This window comes from Colletes gigas, unplaced genomic scaffold (genome assembly GCF_013123115.1).
Source record: "Colletes gigas isolate AHSC1104 unplaced genomic scaffold, ASM1312311v1 Colletes_gigas_Sc00009, whole genome shotgun sequence".
NCBI classification, from domain to species: Eukaryota; Metazoa; Arthropoda; class Insecta; order Hymenoptera; family Colletidae; genus Colletes; species Colletes gigas.
The window spans coordinates 8,508,027-8,533,653 of record NW_025106638.1 but is presented as its reverse complement, the minus strand read 5'-3'; the positions used below and the strand labels follow the sequence as shown (position 1 = coordinate 8,533,653).

Here is a 25,627-nt window from a genome sequence, read left to right as displayed (position 1 = left end):
ATACACACATAGTATACAATTTGCATGCTGTAATTTAGACATATACATGCGTTTATTCAAAATGCAGGCAATTTATTCATGTAATTTTACTTTTTCTATGAATGTATGAAAAAGAATATATTCATTTTATTATACAGTATGTGATTCTCTTTGCGTTTAAAACTGGATTATTTTAATATAGATGTTGTTCTTGCACTCTGAATTGAATTAAATGCTTTTTTTGATAGTATCTCCGTACATGATGTTGTGACGTCACAAGACCAAATTCCAAGGAGTTTTTAGTACTACAAAAAAATAAAACCTCTTACTATGATGCATATAAATAACAGTATTTAAACTAGATTCAGAATTTACCAACATTTCGCTGTATATTTATAATTCATGAATATATGAATAACTTCATTGTGTCATTACAATGTAAGTATACCATTTAATAAAAATAGAACTTATTTTCAAAAAAGTTAACATATAAATATTAAAGTAATGAGGGTTCTCTTCTACATTTTTATTATACAAAAATAAAGTATAACTCAAATAATTAAATAAAATCTCTAAGGTTGGAAATGCTGGCTTGGCCCTTTCTATTTTTACGTCTAATTCAAATGACAAAACGACAAAATACTTAAGTTAAATAAATTAAAATAATATTACTAACTTTACTTAGTTCCACACTATGCTTACTGGCTCCTGATTTTTAGCTTTCAATTTGCGTTCAATTAAGTTTTCTAATGCTTCGCTTCGCACGCTTAACGTTTCGATTTTTTCGACTAATTGCTGGTAGGGCGAGGCAGGTTGTCCACCCATTACAACATGACCTAATTTACTGTCTATTTTGGCATCTAATCGTGCATTACGTATTAAATTGACGATCCAGCATTCGGCTACGTCTGCTTTCATATTAAGTTTTTCTGCAAGCATTCTGTAATACAAAACATACGTTGAGAAGATATTGGAAATCATTCATTTAATCTAAAAATTAAAAATGTAATGTTATTTTACCCAATACTGATACATTGATGAATTCGGCAGAATGTCTCGAAGATCATTAAACGAGCATTTTCTACAAATTCGTTTAGTAACGCGATCAAGAAGAAGTCATTAAATACAACTGTTTGACACTCTTGCAATTTTTGTCTAGCTCCATCAAAATCGAAGTTGACGTACAAATGTTCTAGAAACTCGGTAATAGGATCACGATACGTATAAGATTCCTGTTAACAAAACATGATTTACGTTACAAATTTTAATTATGTCAATTTTATAACATTTTAATAAAGATGTTTTACACACCTGTTGTATTACTTTTACAAGATCTTTTAGTATAGATCGCCTGGAACGATTAACGATGACAGCTGCAGCCAAATATCGTAATATATGAGGACACATTGTTTGAATAGCATTGAGGTAACTGTGAAAGTAGTATATAGATTTTAGTTTCTCTTCTATATTCGGCATATTATATACGAGGGTGTGTCAATAATTATCTGGAATAAGGTTATATTTTTGTTTCTGTTAGCAATAATATTTTTTTTTAACAGTATTGCTTGTAAGTGGTTTCAATCTTATTATCAATTCAGTTGTTACATGGTCAATCCACTTAACCAATTTGCAACACTGAGCAAAATATTACGCGCACAATAATCGTCTCTTGTCACCGAACGCGAACTATTCCGCGAGCCATAAACAGCCGTTTGTGGAACAATGGACCAAGTGCATTGAAAAGCACCAGGATTATGTTGAAACATAATGTTAATGTCGACATTCTATTTGTATTCGAATAAAAATTGATAGTAACATTGTGGATAATTATTGATTCACCATTGCAATAATGCTTGTGAAAGTATATGCATACTGTGGTCTATAAAGAAACATTTCTATAATTAAATCTCTGCCTTTCACATGATTGAAAAATACAAATAAACTCCAATGAATAAGCCACGTTCTTTGTTGTAATATTTGAAGAGAGTTTCCTATAACATTACTATCAATATATTCTCTCAGCTTGTTTACATCTTCTAATGCAGTCTCCCAATTTTGCACTAAAATTTCTGATGCCAATTTGCCCCAAAGCACATTTAAATAATTCTGAAAATTATATATGAATTTATCATACAAATAAACTATTAAAAGCTTACAATATATTTTATACACGCTAAATATGTTATAATCATACCTTATCAGTTGGTGGCATTATAAGCATATAGAAATATAAATACGATGTAGGAATAGCATAATTGCCACACTCGTAACGATATTTTGCTAATTTTACAAAGTTATCCATCATTTCCACTCTGAACTACAAACATGTAACAGACAAATTAGATTACATTTCTTTTTAATTATCTACATACATACATTCCTATGTTTGTTACCACCATTTAGGTGGATAATCGTCTGCTACAATGCTGTATTTATAGTAATTTTATTTAATGTATTGTACGTTTTTAACTATTTATGAATAAAATGTATAACATATTTTGAACATGTCACACCAGATTTTACAGATAAATATATTATATTAAATGAATGAAAGATGAGTTATTTTGTGTTTGTTTTAAAATACAAATTATTATAGTATTATATTACATGTACTGTTACACTTACATCAGCCTCTTGAGTTAGATAATTATTCAATGCTTTAGAATCTCGCATATTTTCCATTTTTTTCATGACTTCCTCATCATTCATAAGTGCAACTACAACCGATACACTATTTTGTAAAATACCAAGCTCCTGAACTACATCTGCACGATGAGCTTTTAACTCCTATAATAAAAGAAAGTTCTTATAGCCAGACATGTCATTCGCAAACATTAATTTCTGTTTATTACATTTATTCATACCTCTGGTATTTCTAAGTTAGGATACAGCTGTTTCCTAATATCAATTGTGTAATCAATCATATTTGTTTTACTAAGAATATCGAGTTTAGCTTGAAGTAGTTCGTCCTCATCGTAATTCTGAAACACGGAAGTGCATTATAACCAAAACGCATATGGTCAAAATATTTCCTTTTTATCATACCTGTTTTGCAGATAAAAATTCCAAAAGAGGAAACACTAAATGTCGATCAAGATATTGACCTATACGTGATGTCAGATCGAATTTCGCCATTTCGACTTTCAAATTATCCAGCAAAAGCAATTCTGCGCACAAATTACAAGTAAAAGGACCAGACGAACAGTTCGTCACGAACCAAACCCACGCTTCACGATAATATCAAAAACGTAGAATAGAATAGATAGAAAATTTTTATTGAGTAGGTGAATTGCAAGTTCTCAATTTTTTAACACTAAAGAACTATAGTATAGTGACATCTTTCAACTAGGGGAAATCTAGAAACTGGACTCTAGTTATTTATCACAGTGATCACATTTGAAAACTAAAATATTAATTTTTCTTCTTGAAATTAAAATCATAATATTAATCGTTTCAATAGTTCAAAAGTGTGAACAATTTCTGTTACACTTATGCATGTATACTATGTTATATATAAAGTTTTGCAAAATACTAATGAATTACTTAATAATAATATAAAATGCAAATAATAGTTTGAAAAACACGATATCAAGGTAAACGCGTATAAAAGCTACTTGATACGTACTCGAAAATATTCTATAAATTTATTATTTTTTTGAATTTAAAAATAAAAATACAGAAATACTTTTTTCAATAGTTAGTTTTCAACATTTTCAGTCATTCCTTTAAAATGAAAAATTACGCACGATTAAATAGTAATATTTGTTTCCAACAAATGCTTTAAAATACATTTTGCCAGAATAATTGTATAAATTATTTATTTATTTTACAAAAGATTGAAATTATAAAATAAATAAATCGATGATCAAAAGAGAAAAGCTTTAGGAAATAGTTTAAAAGAAACATATTTGTTAATGCAAAAATTGCGAGTAATGAGACATTCAACTGTCCACATTAATTTAAAAAATATTACAATAGAAAAATCAACATTAGATAACAATTCTGATGTATTATATATAATTTTACAAATTAAGGAATATGGGAAATAAATTAAACATTAACATGACATAAATTTGTTAACAATCCTTTAATGAATATAAGAGAATTACAAGAATATATTCTTACATATAACTAGATCAATACAATTTGCCATTCTTGGGATTACATACCAATAACAAAATTAATATATACTGATAGCAAGAAGTACTGAAGATGAAATTTACATAAAAAAGTAAACACTATCAATACTACCGATTTTACTAGATATCGCCGATAGAGATATTACTATCAGCAGTCAGTTACAATACATGAATTTCCATGAAGTCACTAACTGCAGTGAGGTTTCCTTACACTCAAATTTCCGGCATAACAAAACTCTTTGATGGTCGAGTTAAGTATTAATTGATTAAATGGAATATATTGAACCAGGAAACACATTCTAAAGCGTTCCGTTCAACATTGAAGATGACCTGAAAGAGTTCTCGAGAATTCTAATTACAGATCCCTTCTTCTTCAAACAGCATGGCGTTTACCTTTTCTATTGTATCTGAATCTTCAGCTTCCAGGGTGATGGTTTTACCTGTCAATGTTTTAACGAAGATCTGCATTCCACCTCGAAGACGCAATACTAGATGAAGGGTCGATTCTTTTTGGATGTTATAGTCTGAGAGAGTTCTCCCATCTTCTAATTGTTTACCAGCAAAGATTAAACGCTGCTGGTCTGGAGGAATTCCTTCCTTGTCTTGGATCTTGGCTTTTACGTTTTCTATTGTGTCCGAAGCTTCAACCTCCAGCGTGATGGTTTTACCTGTTAATGTTTTAACGAAGATCTGCATTCCACCTCGAAGACGCAATACTAGATGAAGGGTCGATTCTTTTTGGATGTTATAGTCTGAGAGAGTTCTCCCATCTTCTAATTGTTTACCAGCAAAGATTAAACGCTGCTGGTCTGGAGGAATTCCTTCCTTGTCTTGGATCTTGGCTTTTACGTTTTCTATTGTGTCCGAAGCTTCAACCTCCAGGGTAATGGTTTTACCTGTTAATGTTTTAACGAAGATCTGCATTCCACCTCGAAGACGCAATACTAGATGAAGAGTTGATTCTTTTTGGATGTTATAGTCTGAGAGAGTTCTCCCATCTTCTAATTGTTTGCCAGCAAAGATTAAACGCTGCTGGTCGGGAGGAATTCCTTCCTTGTCTTGGATCTTGGCCTTTACATTTTCTATCGTGTCTGAAGCTTCAACCTCCAGCGTGATGGTTTTACCTGTTAATGTTTTAACGAAGATCTGCATTCCACCTCGAAGACGCAATACTAGATGAAGGGTCGATTCTTTTTGGATGTTATAGTCTGAGAGAGTTCTGCCATCTTCTAATTGTTTGCCAGCAAAGATTAAACGCTGCTGGTCTGGAGGAATTCCTTCTTTGTCTTGGATCTTGGCCTTTACGTTTTCTATTGTGTCCGAAGCTTCAACTTCCAGGGTGATGGTTTTACCTGTCAATGTTTTAACGAAGATCTGCATTCCACCTCGAAGACGCAATACTAGATGAAGGGTCGATTCTTTTTGGATGTTATAGTCTGAGAGAGTTCTCCCATCTTCTAATTGTTTACCAGCAAAGATTAAACGCTGCTGGTCTGGAGGAATTCCTTCCTTGTCTTGGATCTTGGCTTTTACGTTTTCTATTGTGTCCGAAGCTTCAACCTCCAGCGTGATGGTTTTACCTGTTAATGTTTTAACGAAGATCTGCATTCCACCTCGAAGACGCAATACTAGATGAAGGGTCGATTCTTTTTGGATGTTATAGTCTGAGAGAGTTCTCCCATCTTCTAATTGTTTGCCAGCAAAGATTAAACGCTGCTGGTCGGGAGGAATTCCTTCCTTGTCTTGGATCTTGGCCTTTACATTTTCTATCGTGTCTGAAGCTTCAACCTCCAGCGTGATGGTTTTACCTGTTAATGTTTTAACGAAGATCTGCATTCCACCTCGAAGACGCAATACTAGATGAAGGGTCGATTCTTTTTGGATGTTATAGTCTGAGAGAGTTCTCCCATCTTCTAATTGTTTGCCAGCAAAGATTAAACGCTGCTGGTCGGGAGGAATTCCTTCCTTGTCTTGGATCTTGGCCTTTACATTTTCTATCGTGTCTGAAGCTTCAACCTCCAGCGTGATGGTTTTACCTGTTAATGTTTTAACGAAGATCTGCATTCCACCTCGAAGACGCAATACTAGATGAAGGGTCGATTCTTTTTGGATGTTGTAATCTGAGAGAGTTCTCCCATCTTCTAATTGTTTGCCAGCAAAGATTAAGCGCTGCTGGTCGGGAGGAATTCCTTCCTTGTCTTGGATCTTGGCCTTTACATTTTCTATCGTGTCTGAAGCTTCAACCTCCAGCGTGATGGTTTTACCTGTTAATGTTTTAACGAAGATCTGCATTCCACCTCGAAGACGCAATACTAGATGAAGGGTCGATTCTTTTTGGATGTTATAGTCTGAGAGAGTTCTGCCATCTTCTAATTGTTTGCCAGCAAAGATTAAACGCTGCTGGTCTGGAGGAATTCCTTCTTTGTCTTGGATCTTGGCCTTTACATTTTCTATTGTGTCCGAAGCTTCAACTTCCAGGGTGATGGTTTTACCTGTCAATGTTTTAACGAAGATCTGCATTCCACCTCGAAGACGCAATACTAGATGAAGGGTCGATTCTTTTTGGATGTTATAGTCTGAGAGAGTTCTCCCATCTTCTAATTGTTTACCAGCAAAGATTAAACGCTGCTGGTCAGGAGGAATTCCTTCTTTGTCTTGGATTTTGGCCTTTACATTTTCTATCGTGTCTGAAGCTTCAACCTCCAGGGTAATGGTTTTACCTGTTAATGTTTTAACGAAGATCTGCATTCCACCTCGAAGACGCAATACTAGATGAAGGGTCGATTCTTTTTGGATGTTATAGTCTGAGAGAGTTCTCCCATCTTCTAATTGTTTGCCAGCAAAGATTAAACGCTGCTGGTCGGGAGGAATTCCTTCCTTGTCTTGGATCTTGGCCTTTACATTTTCTATCGTGTCTGAAGCTTCAACCTCCAGCGTGATGGTTTTACCTGTTAATGTTTTAACGAAGATCTGCATTCCACCTCGAAGACGCAATACAAGATGAAGGGTCGATTCTTTTTGGATGTTGTAATCTGAGAGAGTTCTCCCATCTTCTAATTGTTTGCCAGCAAAGATTAAGCGCTGCTGGTCTGGAGGAATTCCTTCCTTGTCTTGAATCTTGGCCTTTACATTTTCTATTGTGTCTGAAGATTCAACATCGAGGGTGATGGTTTTTCCAGTTAATGTTTTTACAAAGATCTGCATAGTTGGAGATCTGAAATACTAAAAAAACGAGAGAAATTGTATTTAAGTATATTATTTTAACTCCTTATCATGAAGTTATAGGAATCATTCTATATGAGATCAATCGCCTTTAGCAATCCATGTCGCGAGTCTTATTGAAAATTAAATATAGTATAATGTACGTACAATTGTTGATCTGGGACATATTGACATTTGTCTGCTTTAAAATTTGTTTAAGAAATACAAGGTGTTAGATTTTGTAACCTTTGCCAGTGTAAGGTGATATTCTAATATGTCACCGCAAGCATTTTTTATGTCGGTACGAATTTCGGGAATAGGTACATCCCTGATGTGGTTCGCATTTACGCGCTAGCTTGGAAGGAGTTTTATACTTCGGCCAATGAAACGAGTTACAGTTGTTTAAGTGGCAATGAACAGATAGTCCACTTGAACAGTGTTGCAGTTAGATATTAGTGGATGCCATTCAGGGACGAATTCGAAGCGAATTTTTGCCACGGGCCCGTCATTTAAACAATTTCGATGATACTTCATGTACAGATTGATTAAAAATTTCAAATATTGTTATAAATGTATTATTAATAAATTCAATATAAATTGAAATAAAATCGAATTTACAATTTCTTTTATATTTATATACAGGGTGCAGTCGAATAACATGTACTAGCGAGCACAAGGTGGTTCCTTATGAAAAAATAAGAACAGAATATGGAATAAAATTTGTTTATTTAAAGCTTGGTTTTCGAGAAAATCGAGTTTGAAAATCCTATTCGTACGTATGCTGTTACGGCTAAGTTACGGTTCGTCGAGCATCGTATTACGCGTATCTTGTTCATAAGCAATGATCTGAGTCTTCTTCTGATAGCTATTTGCTTAAGCAGTCCAGTTTTCGTTGATCTATCTAACAATGACGTACACGATATGCATCATACGATGCGTCATATGTAATAATACAGATGTGCAAAACATAAAATAAACGAAGTGCTATCGCGCCGCTTGGGATTTGTCGACATAAAATAAAAGAAGCGCTATCGCGCTGCTTGGGTCTTCTCGTACATATTTAGAGAAAGCGCAGTTGCGCTGTTCGGGATTCTTCGACAGTGTTTTTTCAATATCCCCTGGGACTCAAACGGTTAAGAATCTGCTAGAAATTCGTCCCTGAACGGCATCAGTAAACAAATATGTATATTAGGCCTCTAATTTCAGTTTTGAGCAAGCGCAAAAAAATTCCCCTCTCTACGCCTACTATGCAGAGCAGGGACAAGGCTCGCTCGCTGGGCGCCTTTACTAATGTAAAATCTGACGGTGGGGATTTGGTTAGCCAGTAGGGGCAGTGTGGCCAGATCTGGCATAATTGAGTGCATCGAAATCGACAACAGTGACGACGAACTTCCTTAGCGTCTAACGGAATGGTGGGGATAGCAGGCATACACTACCGCACGAGCCACGTGTACGTGAGCTCGGCACTTCGCACAACTTCGGCAAATCGATAAAGAACGCTAGTGTGAGCCTTTCCTTCTTGCTCTTGTAAAAGAGAAACAGCTGAAATACGACCTCGCGATAATCGGCATACGATTCCAAGCCTCGACTGTCCCAGCATTTTTACTTTCCGACCTATGTAAGGTATAAGGAAATTTATAAAGTATCATAATGGAAAAAAAATTTCGAAATTTTTTTTGAGCGGAAATACACGTTTTAGGACCCCCTCATCATATTGTGACTACTACAAAAAAACATATTTTTTTTTTTGTTCCTATGCTATTGACATGATTGCGTCTAAACGGCTGAATGAATTTCAATGAAACTTAACATTTAAGTTTTATGTTCTCGTTTTAAGGTCTCATTATATTTTAAGCGTGATCAGTTCCCATATAATGATGATTATACGTCTGTAGTTTTATAATTATTTCGATACATATACATCATTTGTAACAAATTTTTAAAGCGATTTATATAAATCTTAAGAAGGATTAAGATCAAATATACTTTTCTCCTATCTTTCCTAGACAGGAAAAATTAAACGAAATCTTATGCCTTGCATACCTACCTAAACCACATAAAAAACGTATTCCACAAATATTTTAGAATAATGTTGTTCATAGCAGTCTTACTCGTAAAGGGTTAATTAAGGGTTAATTAAAATGAAAAAACAACTCTTAGCCAGTACCGTGCACGCTACAGAAATAGATTACTACTGACTTTTCCCACTATGTTTTTTAATAACCGTATCAAATTGTTACACACAATCAAATGTTATATATTTGACTTAACTTTACATAACAAAATAATTGTAACGATAGGTAAAAGAATAACGTGCACGCTACCGTTCAATGGAAACCACGGGAAGGTGGTGGTCACTTCCATCAGGAGGGAAATGTAAAAAATTGTTATTTCTTTGTAACATTATCACATGCCATATATTAAAATGTTTTTATTAATGTAATGAAATTACAATATAATGAAAAACTAACTCGTGAATGCATTAATTTTTATTAATATACACACGAGCCATAAAAATGGAACAATGATATAATTGTTTACATTTCCAAAGGATGGGATGTTGGGATAGGACAAAATCCAGAGGCCAAAGCATATCTTTATTTTCTAAATTACGCTCTTGAGTTTTTTTATAAATTTAGCATTTTCTTTCAAACTCAAGAGACAAGAATTCATTTGCTTCAAAAGACTGCGGCAGAACTTTTATGCGATATATTACGCAATTTTCTGAAACCGCAGCTTTTGAAACACATGGATTTAGTAAGAATGATGAATTTTTCTGTAGTCGAAAATCAACTTCCATTTAATAGTATAAATTTAGGAACAGAGTGTCTTAATTTTCTGCATCAACTGAATGCAGAAGGCAAGTCCGACATCGTAGAAACCGTAAGGAAAAATTGTTTAATGTTTTATATTACAGCTGCAAACGAAATTCGTCATCGATTGGCGATCGATGACGAATTTCTTAGCATGTTGTATGTTTTTGAACCAACTTTTATATTAAATGATACAAATAGAGACATTTCCTTCAGAAATGTTCTCTTAATCGCTAAGAAATTCGGCGGTTTCGACGAAGAAGGACTGCAAACAGAATGGTCAGTATTGCCTTTGGAATTTACAACGAAAGGTAGACAGACGCTTATCGAGATGAAATTCGATGGTTTCTGGAAAACAATTTTATTAACGCGAAATTTGGACTATAAAATTAAATTTCCTGAATTGATGAAATTAGTAAATACAATTAGATCACTTCCAAATTCCAATGCCGATGCAGAAAGATTGTTTTCCATGTTACCTGACATAAAAACAAAGAAACGGAATAAACTTTCTTCGGCCAGCGTCAACTCTATTTGCGTTGTGAAATCTTCGTTAAAGGCGCAGAGGGAAAACTCTCAACCCATGGAGGTAGATGACGATCATCTAGCTCTATTGTATTCCAAAAATTTATATCATAGATTTGCTAAGAAGCAAAAGTGTAATTTAAGATTAAACGCAACATATGACAATAACTTTGAGAATTTTCCCGCTACGTCATATGACGAAAATTAAGGTACCGATTTACTACAGAGCTTTTCTCTAGAGAGATTTTTCTCTCCAGAGAAAAGCTCTTTAGTAAATTCGTACAATTAGGCTGCAATGACAGTATAAACGTTTTCATGCGACGTCGCGGTAGACTGATCTTGTTACGTCAACGGTACCGCGACGTAGGCGGAACAAGGTGTGATGCATGTATGTATGTGCCATAACGTCACGCGAAAGCGCTTACACTGCAACCGCAGTCTTGTTAGTGATATCCAAAATATTTTTTTTTGGACTTCGCTAATATGTAAATAGTCGTTCAATTTGTCTCGCATTGTTACTTTTTTTACGTATTTCGCTTGCTGTAAATACTATTCTGCTTGCTCTAACTATCATTTTTTTTCTTCATTTATTTGCTTATATTTGGCCGTATATTTTTAGTTAGTGAAATTGCTTGCTGTAGATAGTGTGGCTATGACGTAGAATGTCGCGCCTTGTTACACTTACGTCACGGTACCGTAAGAGCAACAATGCACGATATAACGTGCCAGCTTAATCGCAAACGTCCTATTCCAACATCCCATCCTTTGGAAATGTAAACAATTATATCATTTTTCCATTTTTATGGCTCGTGTGTATATTAATAAAAATTAATGCATTCACGAGTTAGTTTTTCATTATATTGTAATTTCATTACATTAATAAAAACATTTTAATATACGGCATGTGATAATGTTACAAAGAAATAACAATTTTTTACATTTCCCTCCTGATGGAAGTGACCACCACCTTCCCGTGGTTTCCATTGAACGGTAGCGTGCACGTTATTCTTTTACCTATCGTTACAATTATTTTGTTATGTAAAGTTAAGTCAAATATATAACATTTGATTGTGTGTAACAATTTGATACGGTTATTAAAAAACATAGTGGGAAAAGTCAGTAGTAATCTATTTCTGTAGCGTGCACGGTACTGGCTAAGAGTTGTTTTTTCATTTTAATTAACCCTTAATTAACCCTTTACGAGTAAGACTGCTTTGAACAACATTATTCTAAAATATTTGTGGAATATGTTTTTTATGTGGTTTAGGTAGGTATGCAAGGCATAAGACTTCGTTTAATTTTTCCTGTCTAGGAAAGATAGGAAAAAAGTATATTTGATCTTAATCCTTCTTAAGATTTATATAAATCGCTTTAAAAATTTGTCACAAATGATGTATATGTATCGAAATAATTATAAAACTACAGACGTATAATCATCATTATATGGGAACTGATCACGCTTAAAATATAATGAGACCTTAAAACGAGAACATAAAACTTAAATGTTAAGTTTCATTGAAATTCATTCAGCCGTTTAGACGCAATCATGTCAATAGCATAGGAACAAAACAAAAATATGTTTTTTTGTAGTAGTCACAATATGATGAGGGGGTCCTAAAACGTGTATTTCCGCTCAAAAAAAATTTCGAAATATTTTTTTCCATTATGATAGTTTATAAATTTCCTTATACCTTACATAGGTCGGAAAGTAAAAATGCTGGAACAGTCGAGGCTTGGAATTGTATGCCACTTATCGCGAGGTCGTATTTCAGTTGTTTTGTCTTTTACAAGAGCAAGAAGGAAAGGCTCACACTGACGTTCTTTATCGATTTCCCGAAGTTGTGCGCAAGCGCCGAGCTCACGTACACGTGGCTCGTGCGGTAGTATATGCCTGCTATCCCCACCACTCCATTAGACGCTAAGGAAGTTCGTCGTCACTGTTGTCGATTTCGATGCACTCAATTATGCCAGATCTGGCCACATTGAGTAAGGGGACTGCTGTGGCTCTCAGCGGAAAAGAAGGTACTTGGCCACATCTGATCATCCGAGTCTGATGTAGGTCAATGGTTTTTAAGCTTTTTTTTTCTACGAATTCTTTATATTCGAGTGTTTAAAAAAAGATTTCTCTTCTGAAGCGTCATTGTCGAAAGTAATGAGCGCAAAATCTTATATACATTAAATACGAACATGGATACGATATTTAGTAATTCAATTTCTGTATTAATATCTCATGTATATAATCGACATAACTAATATCTCCTGTATATAATTGATATAGGAGCATTGATTTTGTCGAGTCCTTTACTTCTCAAAATGGAGGATGGAGAGCATCAAAGAATATCATTGATTATATTTAACGAATATGAATTCCTTATAATTACATAATACTTAATCAAGATATACTTACCTAAACGAGTTGAAATAATTTACAAGAATATATTTGCAACGCAGATTTAATCAATTCGTAGTAAAAAGCAATCACACAAAAGCGTACCAAACGATACAGACCAAACTACACAAAGTGACGCAAAGTGACGTCAACACCTGCTTATATAGCCGTCTAACTTTATTACCAATCCCTGAACATTAAATTCCCTTCACCGGAAAACCATAGGAAATATTAATTTGTTGTGTGTGTTGCGCGTCCGGCGGCGTATTTCCGAAACTTCGTAGGGAATTCGGTGGGGAACGCTGCCCGTGGAGTGCTAAGGCACTCTGCTCCTTGGACGCGGGAGTTTCAAGCGGAGATCGCTAGATAAGGAAAATAATAAATGGATACAACGATTTGATCACACGTAAATAGAACTTTAATTAACTCAATAAAGGAATATAAAACAAAACAACCAAGATTTCGCAGGAATTATTATAACCCGTTCGTACACTTCCGCTCTCTTAATTCAAAATGCTTCTCTCTTTAATCAACTCAATTAACTAACTCAAATGATACAAGTACGATCTCGCTTAAGTTACAATGCTACGTCCGTTCACTTTCGATCTCCGGATTCAAGTGTCGCTCTGCCGGCCGGTCAAGGCCCAGCCCACACGTAGGCCCCTCCCGATCGTCTTTTCTTTTATTCGGGCCGGGCGCAAAACTCTCGCACGCGCGTTCCTCGGCACACCCCCCAACCCTCGAGAACGGTCCTCTGCGGCACGTGGCCGTTATCGGCTTTTGCACGCAGCCCGTTTCCGGCAATCAATAGCGCACGGCCCAAGTCCTGGAATTACACCCCTAGGAGAAGGGATCAAAGGGGAGTTCACGACTATCCAAACATCCGTCTCCAATAAATTATTGGCTAATCTATGACCCGAAGTGAAGTCATTAAAAGAATCTCTAACTACTTTTAAACCGTAGAATTGGCGCGGACTCCACTGTGTCTCCCTTTCCTATTACATTCGTGTAATCTGATTTAAACCTCGCGCCCCCCAGAGCTTCTGCTACACGGCGCCAGGCGGCGACCGCAACAGTGTTATAATAGGGAAATTCTGAATCGAAATGGGATTGGCGCCCGTGGATAACTGAAGCAACTGTTGTAAGTGCGCAGATATTTTAAAATAAACGATATATGTAAAATTCATTTTGTAACGACCGTTCGTCAGGTAAATTTGTTTTCATTGTATTTTGAAAAAACATTCATTTTTGCCCTCTAGGGAAAAATCACCAATTCCGTCATCGACCAAATCCCCTACATGAAAAAGAAGGGTTAACAGTTCGCCATCGAATATATAAAACATTGATTGACGTTATTTCAGTGAAATTAACCTTACAATTCGTGACAGGCAATTTTCACTGTGTTGTATATTAGTGTGATAGTTTCAGCTAAAATATTAAGGGAAAACTTTTACCAAAATGGAATGTTTAATCGGAATACAATTTAAAGATTTTGTATTAATCGCAGCTGATATGACCGCAGCTCGTTCAATAGTGGTTATGAAAAACGGTACGAAATTAATTCCTTGATTACAACCACCAAACGGCTTAAAACACATTACTTCTATAATTCTTATTATTGTTATGTAGAAATAATCGTTCTATAAAAGTGTTACGGATGTTTGTAATTTCGAACAGATATAACAGTACTCGATAAGAAATAATCTTATAATATTAGTAGAACAAATGCAAGTCATTTATGTTTCAATGATTTTGTGATTCTAGATGAAGAAAAAATTCACAAAATCTCTGATAAACTTGTGATGGCTGTGTCTGGAGAATCTGGCGACACGACACAATTCTCAGAATACATAGGAAAAAATATACAACTTTATAAAATTTGGAATGGTTATGAATTGTCGCCAAAAGCTGCCGCTTGTTTTACCAGAAGAAAACTGGCAGACTACCTTAGAAGCAGAACACCATACAATGTTAATCTATTAATGGCAGGTTATGACAATGACGCGGGTCCAGAATTATATTTCATTGATTATTTAGCATCCTGTGTTAAAGTACCCTATGCAGCTCATGGTTACGGAGGAATCTTTACTATTTCTATTTTGGATAGATATCACAAATACGGTGATAAAAATTGGAAATATATAGTTTCTACATGTTTTATAAACAAAACAAATATTATTTCTCCCAAGAAATTATATCTACCATAAATTGTTACAGATTCAACAGAGGAAGAAGCATATTTACTAATGAAAATGTGCATCCGAGAAATTCATAAACGATTGATTATCAATCTTCCAAACTTTAAGGTGCAAAAGGTATCCAAGGATGGCATAAAAGAACTGGAACGTATTACAGTAAAGAACTTGTCTTTAGAAGAAACTACTGCATGAAACATTTGCTTTTATTAATGTTATTTATAATAATACTGTCTCCTTTTTAAAGAATAAAAATGGTCAAAATAACAAGTATATACTCGATATTCTGTATCATCCAGTAATCTATTTCTGCTAATCTCGATAAACCAAATAATTATCAAAGCCAGGGATATATCAATTAAAAAAATGTAGTTTTATTACACTTTTGAAAGGATTTTTTTCCGAATGGTTTCAACTATACATATTTTACAAAATTAATTTTTTGTAAAATTTCGTCAATTAAAACGTGATAATATATCTATAGAAAAATAGTACATGTTTAACTCAAATACATATTCCTTGAATAAATTATCGATAATGAATAGAAAAGTATTTTTATAGTTTCATAATCGAATGGAACCTGACTTTAATGCGTCAGGTTTGTCGCTAGTTTCCTAGATTGTGCACATGAAGAATCATACCTTAATTCGTAGTTATAGTCTATAAGAATTATGTATAGTTTGAAAAATATAAGTAACATTATACATAATTCCATACTAGCTGCTATGTATCTATTGTAGTAAATGTTTAATTAATGTTCAAATTGATCGCACGCAAAGTGCTGTGAATCACATTAATATTGTAGGAATCTAGGAAACTGAAAATACGGGGATTCGAATACGCGCTCTTCGAACTACTAATCAGCCATTTTATCGATTAGAGTCGGGAAAATTTTAGTCGTGAATAACGAATGAAAATTTTAGATTCACTCATTAAAGCGGTATTCCCATCTGGAATTAAATTTTGTGAATAAAATTGACCCAACTTTGCTAACAATCTCAACATCGTGACACCACCGTTATTCGAATGTTAACGATTCCTTTTCTTCTGTGGGTATTGGGACCTCCGATCCCACAATATACATATTCTATTTTTCATAAACGTGTAGAATTTCAACTTAAAAAATATTTGCACTAAACGTATGTTACTACTGTTCAAATACATTTATACTAACAGTACTTTATTACATTGGACGATTAAATTTTAATGTATATCATCAAACTGCATGTAAATGTTTTCAATGCATTTAAACGTACGTTATAGTATTCCCAAGGAAAATATTCCAAGAATTTCTAACGACTCATAAGGTAATTTTAATACTTGCACTATTCACTGTAAAGTGAAAATTATTATGCGCACGACTTAACGATTGCCGATTCTACATTAAAATTTCACATGTAATGAATTTTTGTTTCGTTAAGCAATAACTTATATTTCCTGTTACCAATTTAGTTGTGCATATAAGAGCGTGACTTATAATTTTGAATAATTCATTCATACGTTGCTTACGTTAATTTCTCGATAATATTTATGGTAAATAAAATAAGAACAAAATTAAGTATATCAAATGGTAAACTTGATCGTGTTTGAAAGTATCGATGTATGTCTTTTAAGATAAATCAAATGTCATATTACATCTTAAAATGTGTATACAAAGCATACTCACATATGCCTTTGACACTTTACATTTCATGATTGTACAGCTTGAGCATAAGACGTAAATTATAAACAGTTCGGGTGTAAACCGTGGCTTTGTAGTAAATTATTCTGACGTTTCGCCAACGTTGCAGTTAGTTTCATTTTTAATTATGGTGAATGTGTAATTTTGGTTAATGTTGTGTAAACTATTTTAATATTTTGTTTTCTGGAGATTCTACTAACACGATCGGTGGTACTTTTTATTAGGTTGTGTAATAAATCCTAGCTGGAATATTGACGAAATGTTAGAACAATTTCCTTCAAAGACATGACTCACACGCGGAAGCCTAAAATGTCAGAACTCGGGCCGCGAAGACCTCACAATATCGAACATAAATTATTCCTTTTTCCTTTATGTACGATGAATTTAAAACAGTAACAGCACAATAGCAATGCTGAGAATGCTGTCACACTGATCACCTTAAATACGAATATTATAATTCTTTCTTTACTTCTGTTTGCGTTTGTGCAGGTTTTTCCGTTTCTTTTGGCTTAGTTGGATGATCCTCATAACTGTAAAATAATTAATAAATTACCGTATATTTTATATCGCAAGGTTCGTTAATCATTATCTTACAATTAATACATCAGAAATTTAATTGAATGGCTTTGAGGAACATTTTTAGCGTAGTCATGAATATCTCCAAATATAATAAATTTGAAATGTAAATAAAATGCTGAGAAATACGTACGAAAATAATGCCTTCAGGTCTCCTTTCACTACTGCCAAAAGTAGAGGAGTGCCCAGACATGCAGGCACCAAGTATACCAGAGCTGGTTGTGCGTGATTGAACAAATGCATAATCAGCATTGTTACTAACAGTCCCATGAAGTAAGCAAAAAATGTTGAATAGAAATATACGTGTGATTTCCTATTTAAACTATTATCAAATCGCAATAAAAGCGCGATGAAAATACCGGGCAGAACAATGTCCCCCAGGCCCAGCATGGCAAAGTTACTGGCAGTGAGACCTTTCTCCAACAAATCTTGAGGAAACACTAGTTTAATTGGTACTTCAAATGATTTTGCAACCGTTACCATCACATTTGTAACGAATACCCAGAATGCATCATAGAGAAGAAGTCCACAAAGCAAGATGCATCCTGTTATGACATTGTTCAACTGTAATAATTCAACGCCATTGATCGCAAACGCGATGCCAAATAGATTATTGGCAATCCAATGCTGCGAATTAGAATAACAACACTGTAACTTATTCCTTATCTTTAGAGAAACTTTAATTCGACAGAATTTCATTTGACGCGCTCACCTTTTTGAAAAGATACCAAGCTCCTACGAAAGAGCAACATATCAAGCAAACGATATCATGAAGATTGAATTTATAATCTATAATATGATCTGCCTTGTCACCTTCGCCCGTGGTAAAAAGTATATGATATTGTGTTTTTGGAATTGCAGCAGGCACCAATGATGAAATCAATGGACTGCAATTATTCAATCTTTACAATAGTATTCAAATCACGGGACCGTATAATCTGTATATTTACTAGGAAGGTCTTTATTTTTTTGTCATCTATTTAAGATGAGTCTAATTAATAAAACATTAATCCTTGAAAAATTTGAACTTTGTTGGATACCAGGAAAACGTGTACCAAACCTAACAGTCAAGAACAGTTATAATATTGATTTCGATCCTTTATAACTGTTTCAAGTTCAGAATAGTCTTATAATTTATAAAATGGCGGAACTGTTTAGTTTACCGTAGATAGAAGTTTATTATTGCATACCCCATTTTCTACAGGCCCACTACTACTATAGAGAGATGACTTGCTGGCTAGGTATGCTGATTGGCCGTAGCGTAATAGTGACGCCTGCTCTCATACGCATTGTCATTATCGGTTGAGTCGCTCACAGCCACAATTCCATCGCGTGACAAAGAAGACGAACGAAACGTATAGCGACATAGTAGGATAAGACCAAGGGACATTGGCGTAACCGTACCCTCAGAATACTAACCATGAATAGAACAAAAATGTATCTCTCGTGGTTATGGAAACCCTACTATTATGTAGCGTGACGTCAGAGCGGGCCTCTTTAGTGGGAATAAGGCGCTGCGAAGACCTTCTCTTCTTGCCCTTGCCCCGTTTAGATTGTAGGTGCCTAGCCAACAAGTTATCTCTCTACGATACCTCGTATCATGTAAAGTAGTGGAGGAAGCAATGAGTGTCCATGCTGCCTTCCTCCACTCCTAAAAAATGGGATTAACTAAAACTTGAAAAACTTTGATACACATTTTCCCCAACATCTAATCGTGTTGAAATTTGACAAGGATAACCATTTTATGGATTAGAACTACTTGATCATTTATAATCACGGACCAACTTAATATTTACATAATTTAAAAACTACTCATACCTGGTAAGATGACATAAAGCTAAGATACCTAAGAAGAAAAAGTAGCCGACGAAAAGCAAATTGACGTAATCTGTTGGGAATATCTGAAAATTGTTTACAATGATAATGTTAACTCTAATAAAGAAATTGTAGACATTGAAATGCCTATAGAATATTTATGAATAAACTCATCTTACCTTATATAATAAGTAAAGACTGATTAATGTAAAACTAGAAATAATAGGAAATATTACTGCTTCTCTGCGAGACATTGTATCTGGTTGTCCTCCGCTTCGTTCGTATTGTTCCTGTAACGATAAAACCATATACTATAGAATGTTGATCATCCAAAGACCAATTGAATAGTTCCCTGAAAAAAGGATACTTTACACTTTAGAAGATAATGGAAAAACGATTAATCGTTTGTTGTACACTGCAATAGATGAAGAAGTAGCTACAATAACCACTAAGAAGAATGTGATTTATTAAATCGAACAAGTAAGATATCTGAGACAAGTCTTTATCAAATCAGTTTTATGGCAAATTTCTGTAAGATTTTCTTTACTTATTGTGTGTTTGTAAGCATACAAACTGATTTTCTTAAACAGATTATCGGAAAAGTTGATTTTTCTATCAGTGTTTGATCGCAATGTTAGAAAAATTTTTTCAAATATACACAAAACATATGTCAAAACGCGTGGCTAACCTTCATTTCCTTATGGTGTTTAACGGCTCGAAAACTGCCGAAGAAAATTGGCAAAATGGCCATAATTATTAGGCTACCGTAAGCAATGGCCATTCCCTCGGGCGTTGAGGGTATTCTTTCCATTGTCGGATTACTATTTTCCTTCACAGTATCGCAAGCCTGGGCAACAACTTCGTTTACTTCGCTTGCCATTTTGAATCCGTCGACACGACGGCACGAACACGACCGCACAATGCATGATCGGAGTAGAAATCTTCGAAAACCTAAATTAAAGATGGATAAATCTAGCTCCAATTTCGTTAACCGTACTTGATATTTCTAAATAACTGCTACTAGACGATATAAAATCGTTGTTAAATGAATTTACGAAAAAGAATACAGCTAATGATGTTTTGTTTGTCGTATTAATTAATTAATTTATTTTTGAATTAGGAAATATTCGATTACGGAATAAATATATCAATCGGAATGTAAAGACAAATCGAATATTTAACTAAATTAATAATATAAATTGTAATATTTCTTAATTTAACGTAATTAACGATAAGTGTTTGTCTTCGAAACCGGCCTTTACATTCAAGATACACGTGGACAAATAAACATTTACGTTGTTTTCTGTCAAGTTACGTTTTGCCGGTCTTGCTGCAACGATGAAAACTCGCTATGAAAATGATAAACGAGAGAGTTTGCAGACGAGTGGTGAACATTAATTGTTGAACTAAAAGCATAAAAATAAAATTTGCGTTCCATGGATAAATATGAAATGAAACAACTCGAAAAGTTAGCGGCGCGTGTCTTGAAAAATAAACCCGGGCATATCATTTTTATGCAAAATGAATCTCGCGACGGATTGCATAGGTTAGAATCATGCAATGTTGTTTTAAAAAAAATTATGTATTTTGCTTGAACAGTAATATACCTGTGAAATAGAAATGGACCATTATAAAAAATGAGTCTTATTGCATACAAATGCTGATTAAAGTAAAAGAGTTCGCAAATCATGATATGCCGAATGATATTTTTAACATTCCAATTTTTATTTTTCTTTAGTAGTTTGTTCTTTTTTCCATAATTTTAAATACCATTTGTATATATTTCATAAATTATGTGTTTTAATTTTTCGATCTCTTTAACAGGTTCCTAAGAATTGGAGAAGTAAATAATCGAAATGTCAAGACTGAGAACAGTATCAGAGAAAATATACAAGTTGTTGTCTGAAAAAGTCAGTATTAAGTTTCCAGAACGTGAACAAAACTTTTACCAAGAGGTACTTATCTGTTTCCCTCTGAAAAAATATATTTATAAACTTTTATGAACAATAGAAAGGCGATAATTATATAAAACCTTCAATTATTTAGATCTTGATAAAAAATCTTAAAAAATCGTTATAAAGTTGGAAAAATGAATTCATATTGTGATACCGCGAACAGAAAATTATATCACAGAGGACAAATTGATGTAATAGATATGCCAACAGAATTAACTTGCAATTACAAGTACTTCTTTGTTTATGAGGATCAAGTTTCCAAATTTGTCGTGTTAAAAGGTTTACATGGGAATACAGCAAGCGAAGTAGCTAGGAAACTTTTAGATACGTTGGCCATTATTGGAGCACCACAGGTTTTGCAAAGTGCTAATGGACGAAAGTTTGCAGAACAAGTTGTGCAGGAATTACGTTCTTTGTGGAAAGATTTTGTTATACTTCATGGAGAAATCTCAGAGAACAAAGAAAATAGCAGAGATTTCAAAAATTTGCTGAAACATTGGGCGCAAAAAAACCCGACAAAAACATGGTACGAGGCTTTGAAGCATGTTCAGATATTTCAAAACTCAACGTTCTGTTGTGAAAATGGAAAGATACCTTATGATATATTGTTCGGACGAAATGTACACGAAGAATTTCAGAAGCAGGCTAACACGATACCTAAGAGAGAAAACGTATGGACAGAAGAAGAATGGATTAGTCTTGTGTCCAATAAAAACAACGATATCGAAAAAGAAGAAACTGAGAAGTTTGCTGAGAGTTCGAGTTTTATAAAAATCGGAGACATGGATAGTGTAAGTATAACATTCGTAAGACTATAATTTATGTACTTTTTAAATTATTAATCAATATTCTTTAATTAATTAGTCAAGAGACGACGACAGTGACTCTTATAGTATAGTAAAGGATGAGCTTCCAAGAGATACTCCAGGCTTTAATTTTGTTGATGTTAAAAGTGAACCTTTGAACATGCATACGGAAGATTCGGTATTCGAAGACGAATCGATAGTAGATGATAAAACAAAATTAGTTTTCAAAAGTCAAGATTTAAAATGTAGAATCTGCCAAAAGCAGTACATGAAGCCTGGTCACTTAAAGAATCACATGAGAGCGCACATCAAAGGAAAAAAATTCGAATGCAAATTATGTAAAAAGACGTTTCATGTTCTCAGTTTATACGAGAAGCACATGCAACAGTCTCATAGACAAAATAAGTTATCTAGACTGTGTAACACAAGAAGAAATAAAGATTCACGAGAGAAAACAGTATTGGACACGAAAACGTTTAAGTTGGATTGTTCTTCGAATATAAATTTGAGCGAGACCGAATCTAACGTTATGGACGAAGATCCTAATGTAACAAAGAACTCGAGTCTTTTTAAAGAGAGAAAGAAAATTTCTGCAGAAATTCGTTCGATGAAAGTAAACGGAGATCCGACTTTAGATTGTACATACTGCAAACAGAAATTCAACTTTCCTAGCGTATTAAAAAGGCACATGCGATCTCACACGAACGAAAGGCCTTACATTTGCGAAATTTGTAATAAAAGCTTCAAACAATTAGGACACCTTAGTCAACATTCGTTAACGCACAAGGACTATCGTTCTTTCCATTGTGCGGTTTGCGGTGTTAAATTCGAATCGTTAGGCTCGTTAAAAGTCCACACTCAATCGCATAAGGAGGATTACATTTCAAAAACGAAAGAGGCTTTCCGTTTGTTCGAATGTGAGAATTGTAAAAAGGTGTTTACCACTAAAAGTGTCCTGGAACGACATATACTTACACACTCCCATGAACGTCAATTCGCTTGTATAATTTGCGGGAAAAGGTTTAAACAAACGGGACACTTGAAGTCTCATATGTTGGTTCACACGGGCGAACGGAAATTTGAGTGCACGGTCTGCAAAAAGAGATTCAGCCTCTCGAACTCTCTTAAGAAGCATATGTACGTGCACAACGGGGAGAAACCGTATCAGTGCGACGTATGCGGCGCGCGATTTCTTGAAAAAAGAAATTTAAACGGGCATCTGATGACCCACACGAACGAGCGTCCGTTTCGTTGTAAAATTTGTGGGAAACGGTACACTTTGGCGGACACTTTACGACGTCACATCAGCGCCGCACATGAGGAAGGTCGTACGTATCAGTGCGAGATTTGTGCGAAAATGTTCAAACAGTTGGCCCATCTCTCTGTTCACAAAAAAGTACACAATGACGAACGACCATTCCAGTGTCATTTGTGCGAGAAAAATTTTAAGCATAAAAACGTTCTCAAGTCCCATTTAGCCATTCACGCTAATGTAAGGCCATTCGAATGCGACGTGTGCAAGGCTACTTTTGTAAGGAAGACGAATCTGCAGACGCATATCGCGTCGGCTCACATGAACGAACGACCGTACGTTTGTACGATTTGTGGGAAACGGTTCAAACAAATTAGTCACTTGAACGGCCACGTTGTAGTGCACAGCAATTTAATGCCTTATCAATGCGATTTTTGTGATCGACGGTGCAACAGACTCGACAATTTGAAAAAACATATGCGTCTTCATACGAAGAACAAAGAGGAAGTAGCTTAAAGATTTACGTTTTCCATGATCGTCTTGTAAGAAACAGATTCATGCAAATTGTTCGAATATGAAATTAGGACATATTCGAGCCCATGTGTATTAGCAGTAATGATATGTCAGTTTTAGAAATTGTACTATCAGTCTATAATGATTGTAATTTTCATTGACCTCTAATGAATTTTACCTGATTTCTAATTCCATATTTGCATGCAATCATTGTATACTTATAGATTTCAAATATTTTTATATCTCAAATAGAAACTCATGCTGTGTGAAAGCTTTATTCTTTTGAAAGAAAGAATTAAAAGTAGCAAATGATTCTAATTTAAACATATTAGAATTAGAATCAGTGATCAAAGTTTCAAAAGAATATGGCTAAAAAGTTTAACATGTTTTCCTTGTATTTTTACTAACTCGTACTATAAGTTTCTTGTCGTTTCTAAGTTTTACCATAATCTAAAAATATTAGAAAACCAAGTATAATTGAATTGTACAAACATAAAAGATAAATTTCTAATTTGAGATCAAGTTTTTAAGACTTATACATATACATATTCGGAAAAGTTATATGTCCACTAAATTAATTTTAATTTATGCTAAACGATTCGTCATTGTGTTGCTTTTTAAATAAATATTATCAAATAAAACTAGTATGTATTTTCATATTTTGAGATACATCCTTGTTGTCCTAAAAAAAGTTGATATTAATTGAAATAACAAATTTAATAGTATTAAATTCCATTTAAAAAAGTATGTATGTATAATATATAATATTGTTGGACAAAACGTTATTTGACTAATGATTAACGACTATGATTACTGTGTAATTAAACCAGTGAATAATCATCAGATACGATTTACTCATTATCACTGATTATATTTTTCATTATGACTAAATCAATAAGCTAATAATCAGATATTACTAATAATACTCAACATTTTTTTATGAAGTATACATTTGTGAGTAGAAAATGAATTAATTATGAAATTACTTGGTTAAGCGGCAGATTTAAACTGCATGATTGCGCTCAACACTCCTTCCCAATCAAGTAAGTACCTAGGTACATATGTCGTTGTTACAATTTTGGATAGTACTGTGTTTGAGTCCTAATCTAGATCTAAGAGTTTCAAAATCATGGCTTTGACAAATCCTTTGTAAATATGTCAGCTAACTGATCTTTGGTAGAAATGTATTCAATATACAAATTCTTGTTTTCTACTAAATCTCTAATAAAATGATATTTTATGTCAACATGTTTCAGTCTTTTCAATTCAACCTTTATGTTAATCTAATGCATGACATATTGCCTTCTGATTGCATCGGATCTTATTTATATTCAGTTTACCGCAAAGAGACTCGATTACGAATCGAAGTGTTCATGAATGTTAAGAGTTTATTTTACATCGAAAGAATTGATTTTAGGATTTACGTTCAGGGGTGTAGGTATGGCGAGGGAAATGGAGCCCCCTCCTAGCTACTTACAAATAAATAAATTTCAAATTCAATTTTCTTTGGAAATAAATGGTCGAAAAGTGTAATACAACTATAGCATAAAAAAAGAATGAGAATCACGAGCATTCAATACTATGTCGATTATTGTTTAAATATTGTATAGTATATTTAAAAATAAGTAATTATTAATTGAGTTTTAGTCTAATATTTTTGCCCCTTTCTAAACAGAATCCTGATTACACCCTTGCCTAATGTTCATTAGACTCTTTTTGTTCCTCTTCATGCGTACTATATGTTCTTAAAGTTACGAACCCTTTCTTTTTACTACCCTATGTATTTAT

General features: G+C 34.0%; 5 protein-coding genes across 6 annotated transcripts; 2 read left to right on the top strand and 3 right to left on the bottom strand.

Moving 5' to 3' along the window:
• Nucleotides 1–18: 18 nt before the first annotated feature.
• LOC122397323 (eukaryotic translation initiation factor 3 subunit E) lies at nt 19–3,248 on the bottom strand. The gene is made up of 9 exons (XM_043396437.1): nt 3,025–3,248; nt 2,844–2,960; nt 2,605–2,766; nt 2,174–2,296; nt 1,853–2,085; nt 1,291–1,408; nt 1,000–1,211; nt 656–919; nt 19–284 (listed from the first exon to the last, which is right to left on the bottom strand). The coding sequence occupies exons 1-8, from the start codon at nt 3,112–3,114 to the stop codon at nt 661–663; spliced, it is 1,314 nt and encodes a 437-aa protein (XP_043252372.1). The 5' UTR covers nt 3,115–3,248; the 3' UTR covers nt 19–284; nt 656–660.
• Nucleotides 3,249–4,109: 861 nt separating this feature from the next.
• Nucleotides 4,110–13,201, bottom strand: LOC122397320 (polyubiquitin-A). The gene is made up of 2 exons (XM_043396434.1): nt 13,065–13,201; nt 4,110–7,340 (listed from the first exon to the last, which is right to left on the bottom strand). The coding sequence occupies exon 2, from the start codon at nt 7,320–7,322 to the stop codon at nt 4,470–4,472; it is 2,853 nt and encodes a 950-aa protein (XP_043252369.1). The 5' UTR covers nt 7,323–7,340; nt 13,065–13,201; the 3' UTR covers nt 4,110–4,469.
• A 1,187-nt stretch (nt 13,202–14,388) lies between these two features.
• LOC122397342 (proteasome subunit beta type-2-like) lies at nt 14,389–15,514 on the top strand. Its single transcript, XM_043396466.1, has 3 exons — nt 14,389–14,595; nt 14,811–15,167; nt 15,264–15,514. Exons 1-3 carry the CDS (start codon nt 14,505–14,507, stop codon nt 15,434–15,436), a joined length of 621 nt encoding a protein of 206 aa, XP_043252401.1. The 5' UTR covers nt 14,389–14,504; the 3' UTR covers nt 15,437–15,514.
• A 106-nt stretch (nt 15,515–15,620) lies between these two features.
• LOC122397528 (minor histocompatibility antigen H13) lies at nt 15,621–20,339 on the bottom strand. The gene is made up of 6 exons (XM_043396752.1): nt 20,002–20,339; nt 19,493–19,603; nt 19,317–19,399; nt 18,211–18,385; nt 17,632–18,125; nt 15,621–17,452 (listed from the first exon to the last, which is right to left on the bottom strand). Exons 1-6 carry the CDS (start codon nt 20,191–20,193, stop codon nt 17,374–17,376), a joined length of 1,134 nt encoding a protein of 377 aa, XP_043252687.1. The 5' UTR covers nt 20,194–20,339; the 3' UTR covers nt 15,621–17,373.
• A 333-nt stretch (nt 20,340–20,672) lies between these two features.
• LOC122397542 (zinc finger protein 250-like) lies at nt 20,673–23,920 on the top strand. 2 transcript variants are annotated; one of them, XM_043396779.1, is made up of 4 exons: nt 20,673–20,859; nt 21,138–21,268; nt 21,360–22,059; nt 22,133–23,920. In XM_043396779.1, the coding sequence occupies exons 3-4, from the start codon at nt 21,403–21,405 to the stop codon at nt 23,840–23,842; spliced, it is 2,367 nt and encodes a 788-aa protein (XP_043252714.1). In that variant the 5' UTR covers nt 20,673–20,859; nt 21,138–21,268; nt 21,360–21,402; the 3' UTR covers nt 23,843–23,920. The 2 variants fall into 2 exon arrangements, with proteins under 2 accessions (XP_043252714.1, XP_043252715.1); XM_043396780.1 differs by lacking the exons at nt 20,673–20,859; nt 21,138–21,268 and having other exon boundaries at nt 21,275–22,059.
• The last annotated feature ends 1,707 nt before the right edge of the window (nt 23,921–25,627 follow it).

Coding starts and splice junctions, on each gene's coding strand:
- LOC122397342 (XM_043396466.1), top strand. CDS start 14,505: ATGGAATGTTTAATCGGAATACAATTTAAAGATTTTGTATTAATCGCA. Junction 14,596..14,810: donor AATAGTGGTTATGAAAAACG/GTACGAAATTAA, acceptor TTGTGATTCTAG/ATGAAGAAAAAATTCACAAA. Junction 15,168..15,263: donor GGATAGATATCACAAATACG/GTGATAAAAATT, acceptor AAATTGTTACAG/ATTCAACAGAGGAAGAAGCA.
- LOC122397320 (XM_043396434.1), bottom strand. CDS start 7,322: ATGCAGATCTTTGTAAAAACATTAACTGGAAAAACCATCACCCTCGAT.
- LOC122397542 (XM_043396779.1), top strand. CDS start 21,403: ATGAATTCATATTGTGATACCGCGAACAGAAAATTATATCACAGAGGA. Junction 22,060..22,132: donor AAATCGGAGACATGGATAGT/GTAAGTATAACA, acceptor TTAATTAATTAG/TCAAGAGACGACGACAGTGA.
- LOC122397528 (XM_043396752.1), bottom strand. CDS start 20,193: ATGGCAAGCGAAGTAAACGAAGTTGTTGCCCAGGCTTGCGATACTGTG. Junction 18,386..19,316: donor GCTTTATGTCATCTTACCAG/GTATGAGTAGTT, acceptor GAATAATTGCAG/TCCATTGATTTCATCATTGG. Junction 18,126..18,210: donor CTTGGTATCTTTTCAAAAAG/GTGAGCGCGTCA, acceptor TCTAATTCGCAG/CATTGGATTGCCAATAATCT.
- LOC122397323 (XM_043396437.1), bottom strand. CDS start 3,114: ATGGCGAAATTCGATCTGACATCACGTATAGGTCAATATCTTGATCGA. Junction 2,297..2,604: donor ATCTAACTCAAGAGGCTGAT/GTAAGTGTAACA, acceptor ACATGTTTGTAG/TTCAGAGTGGAAATGATGGA. Junction 2,086..2,173: donor TAATGCCACCAACTGATAAG/GTATGATTATAA, acceptor TATAATTTTCAG/AATTATTTAAATGTGCTTTG.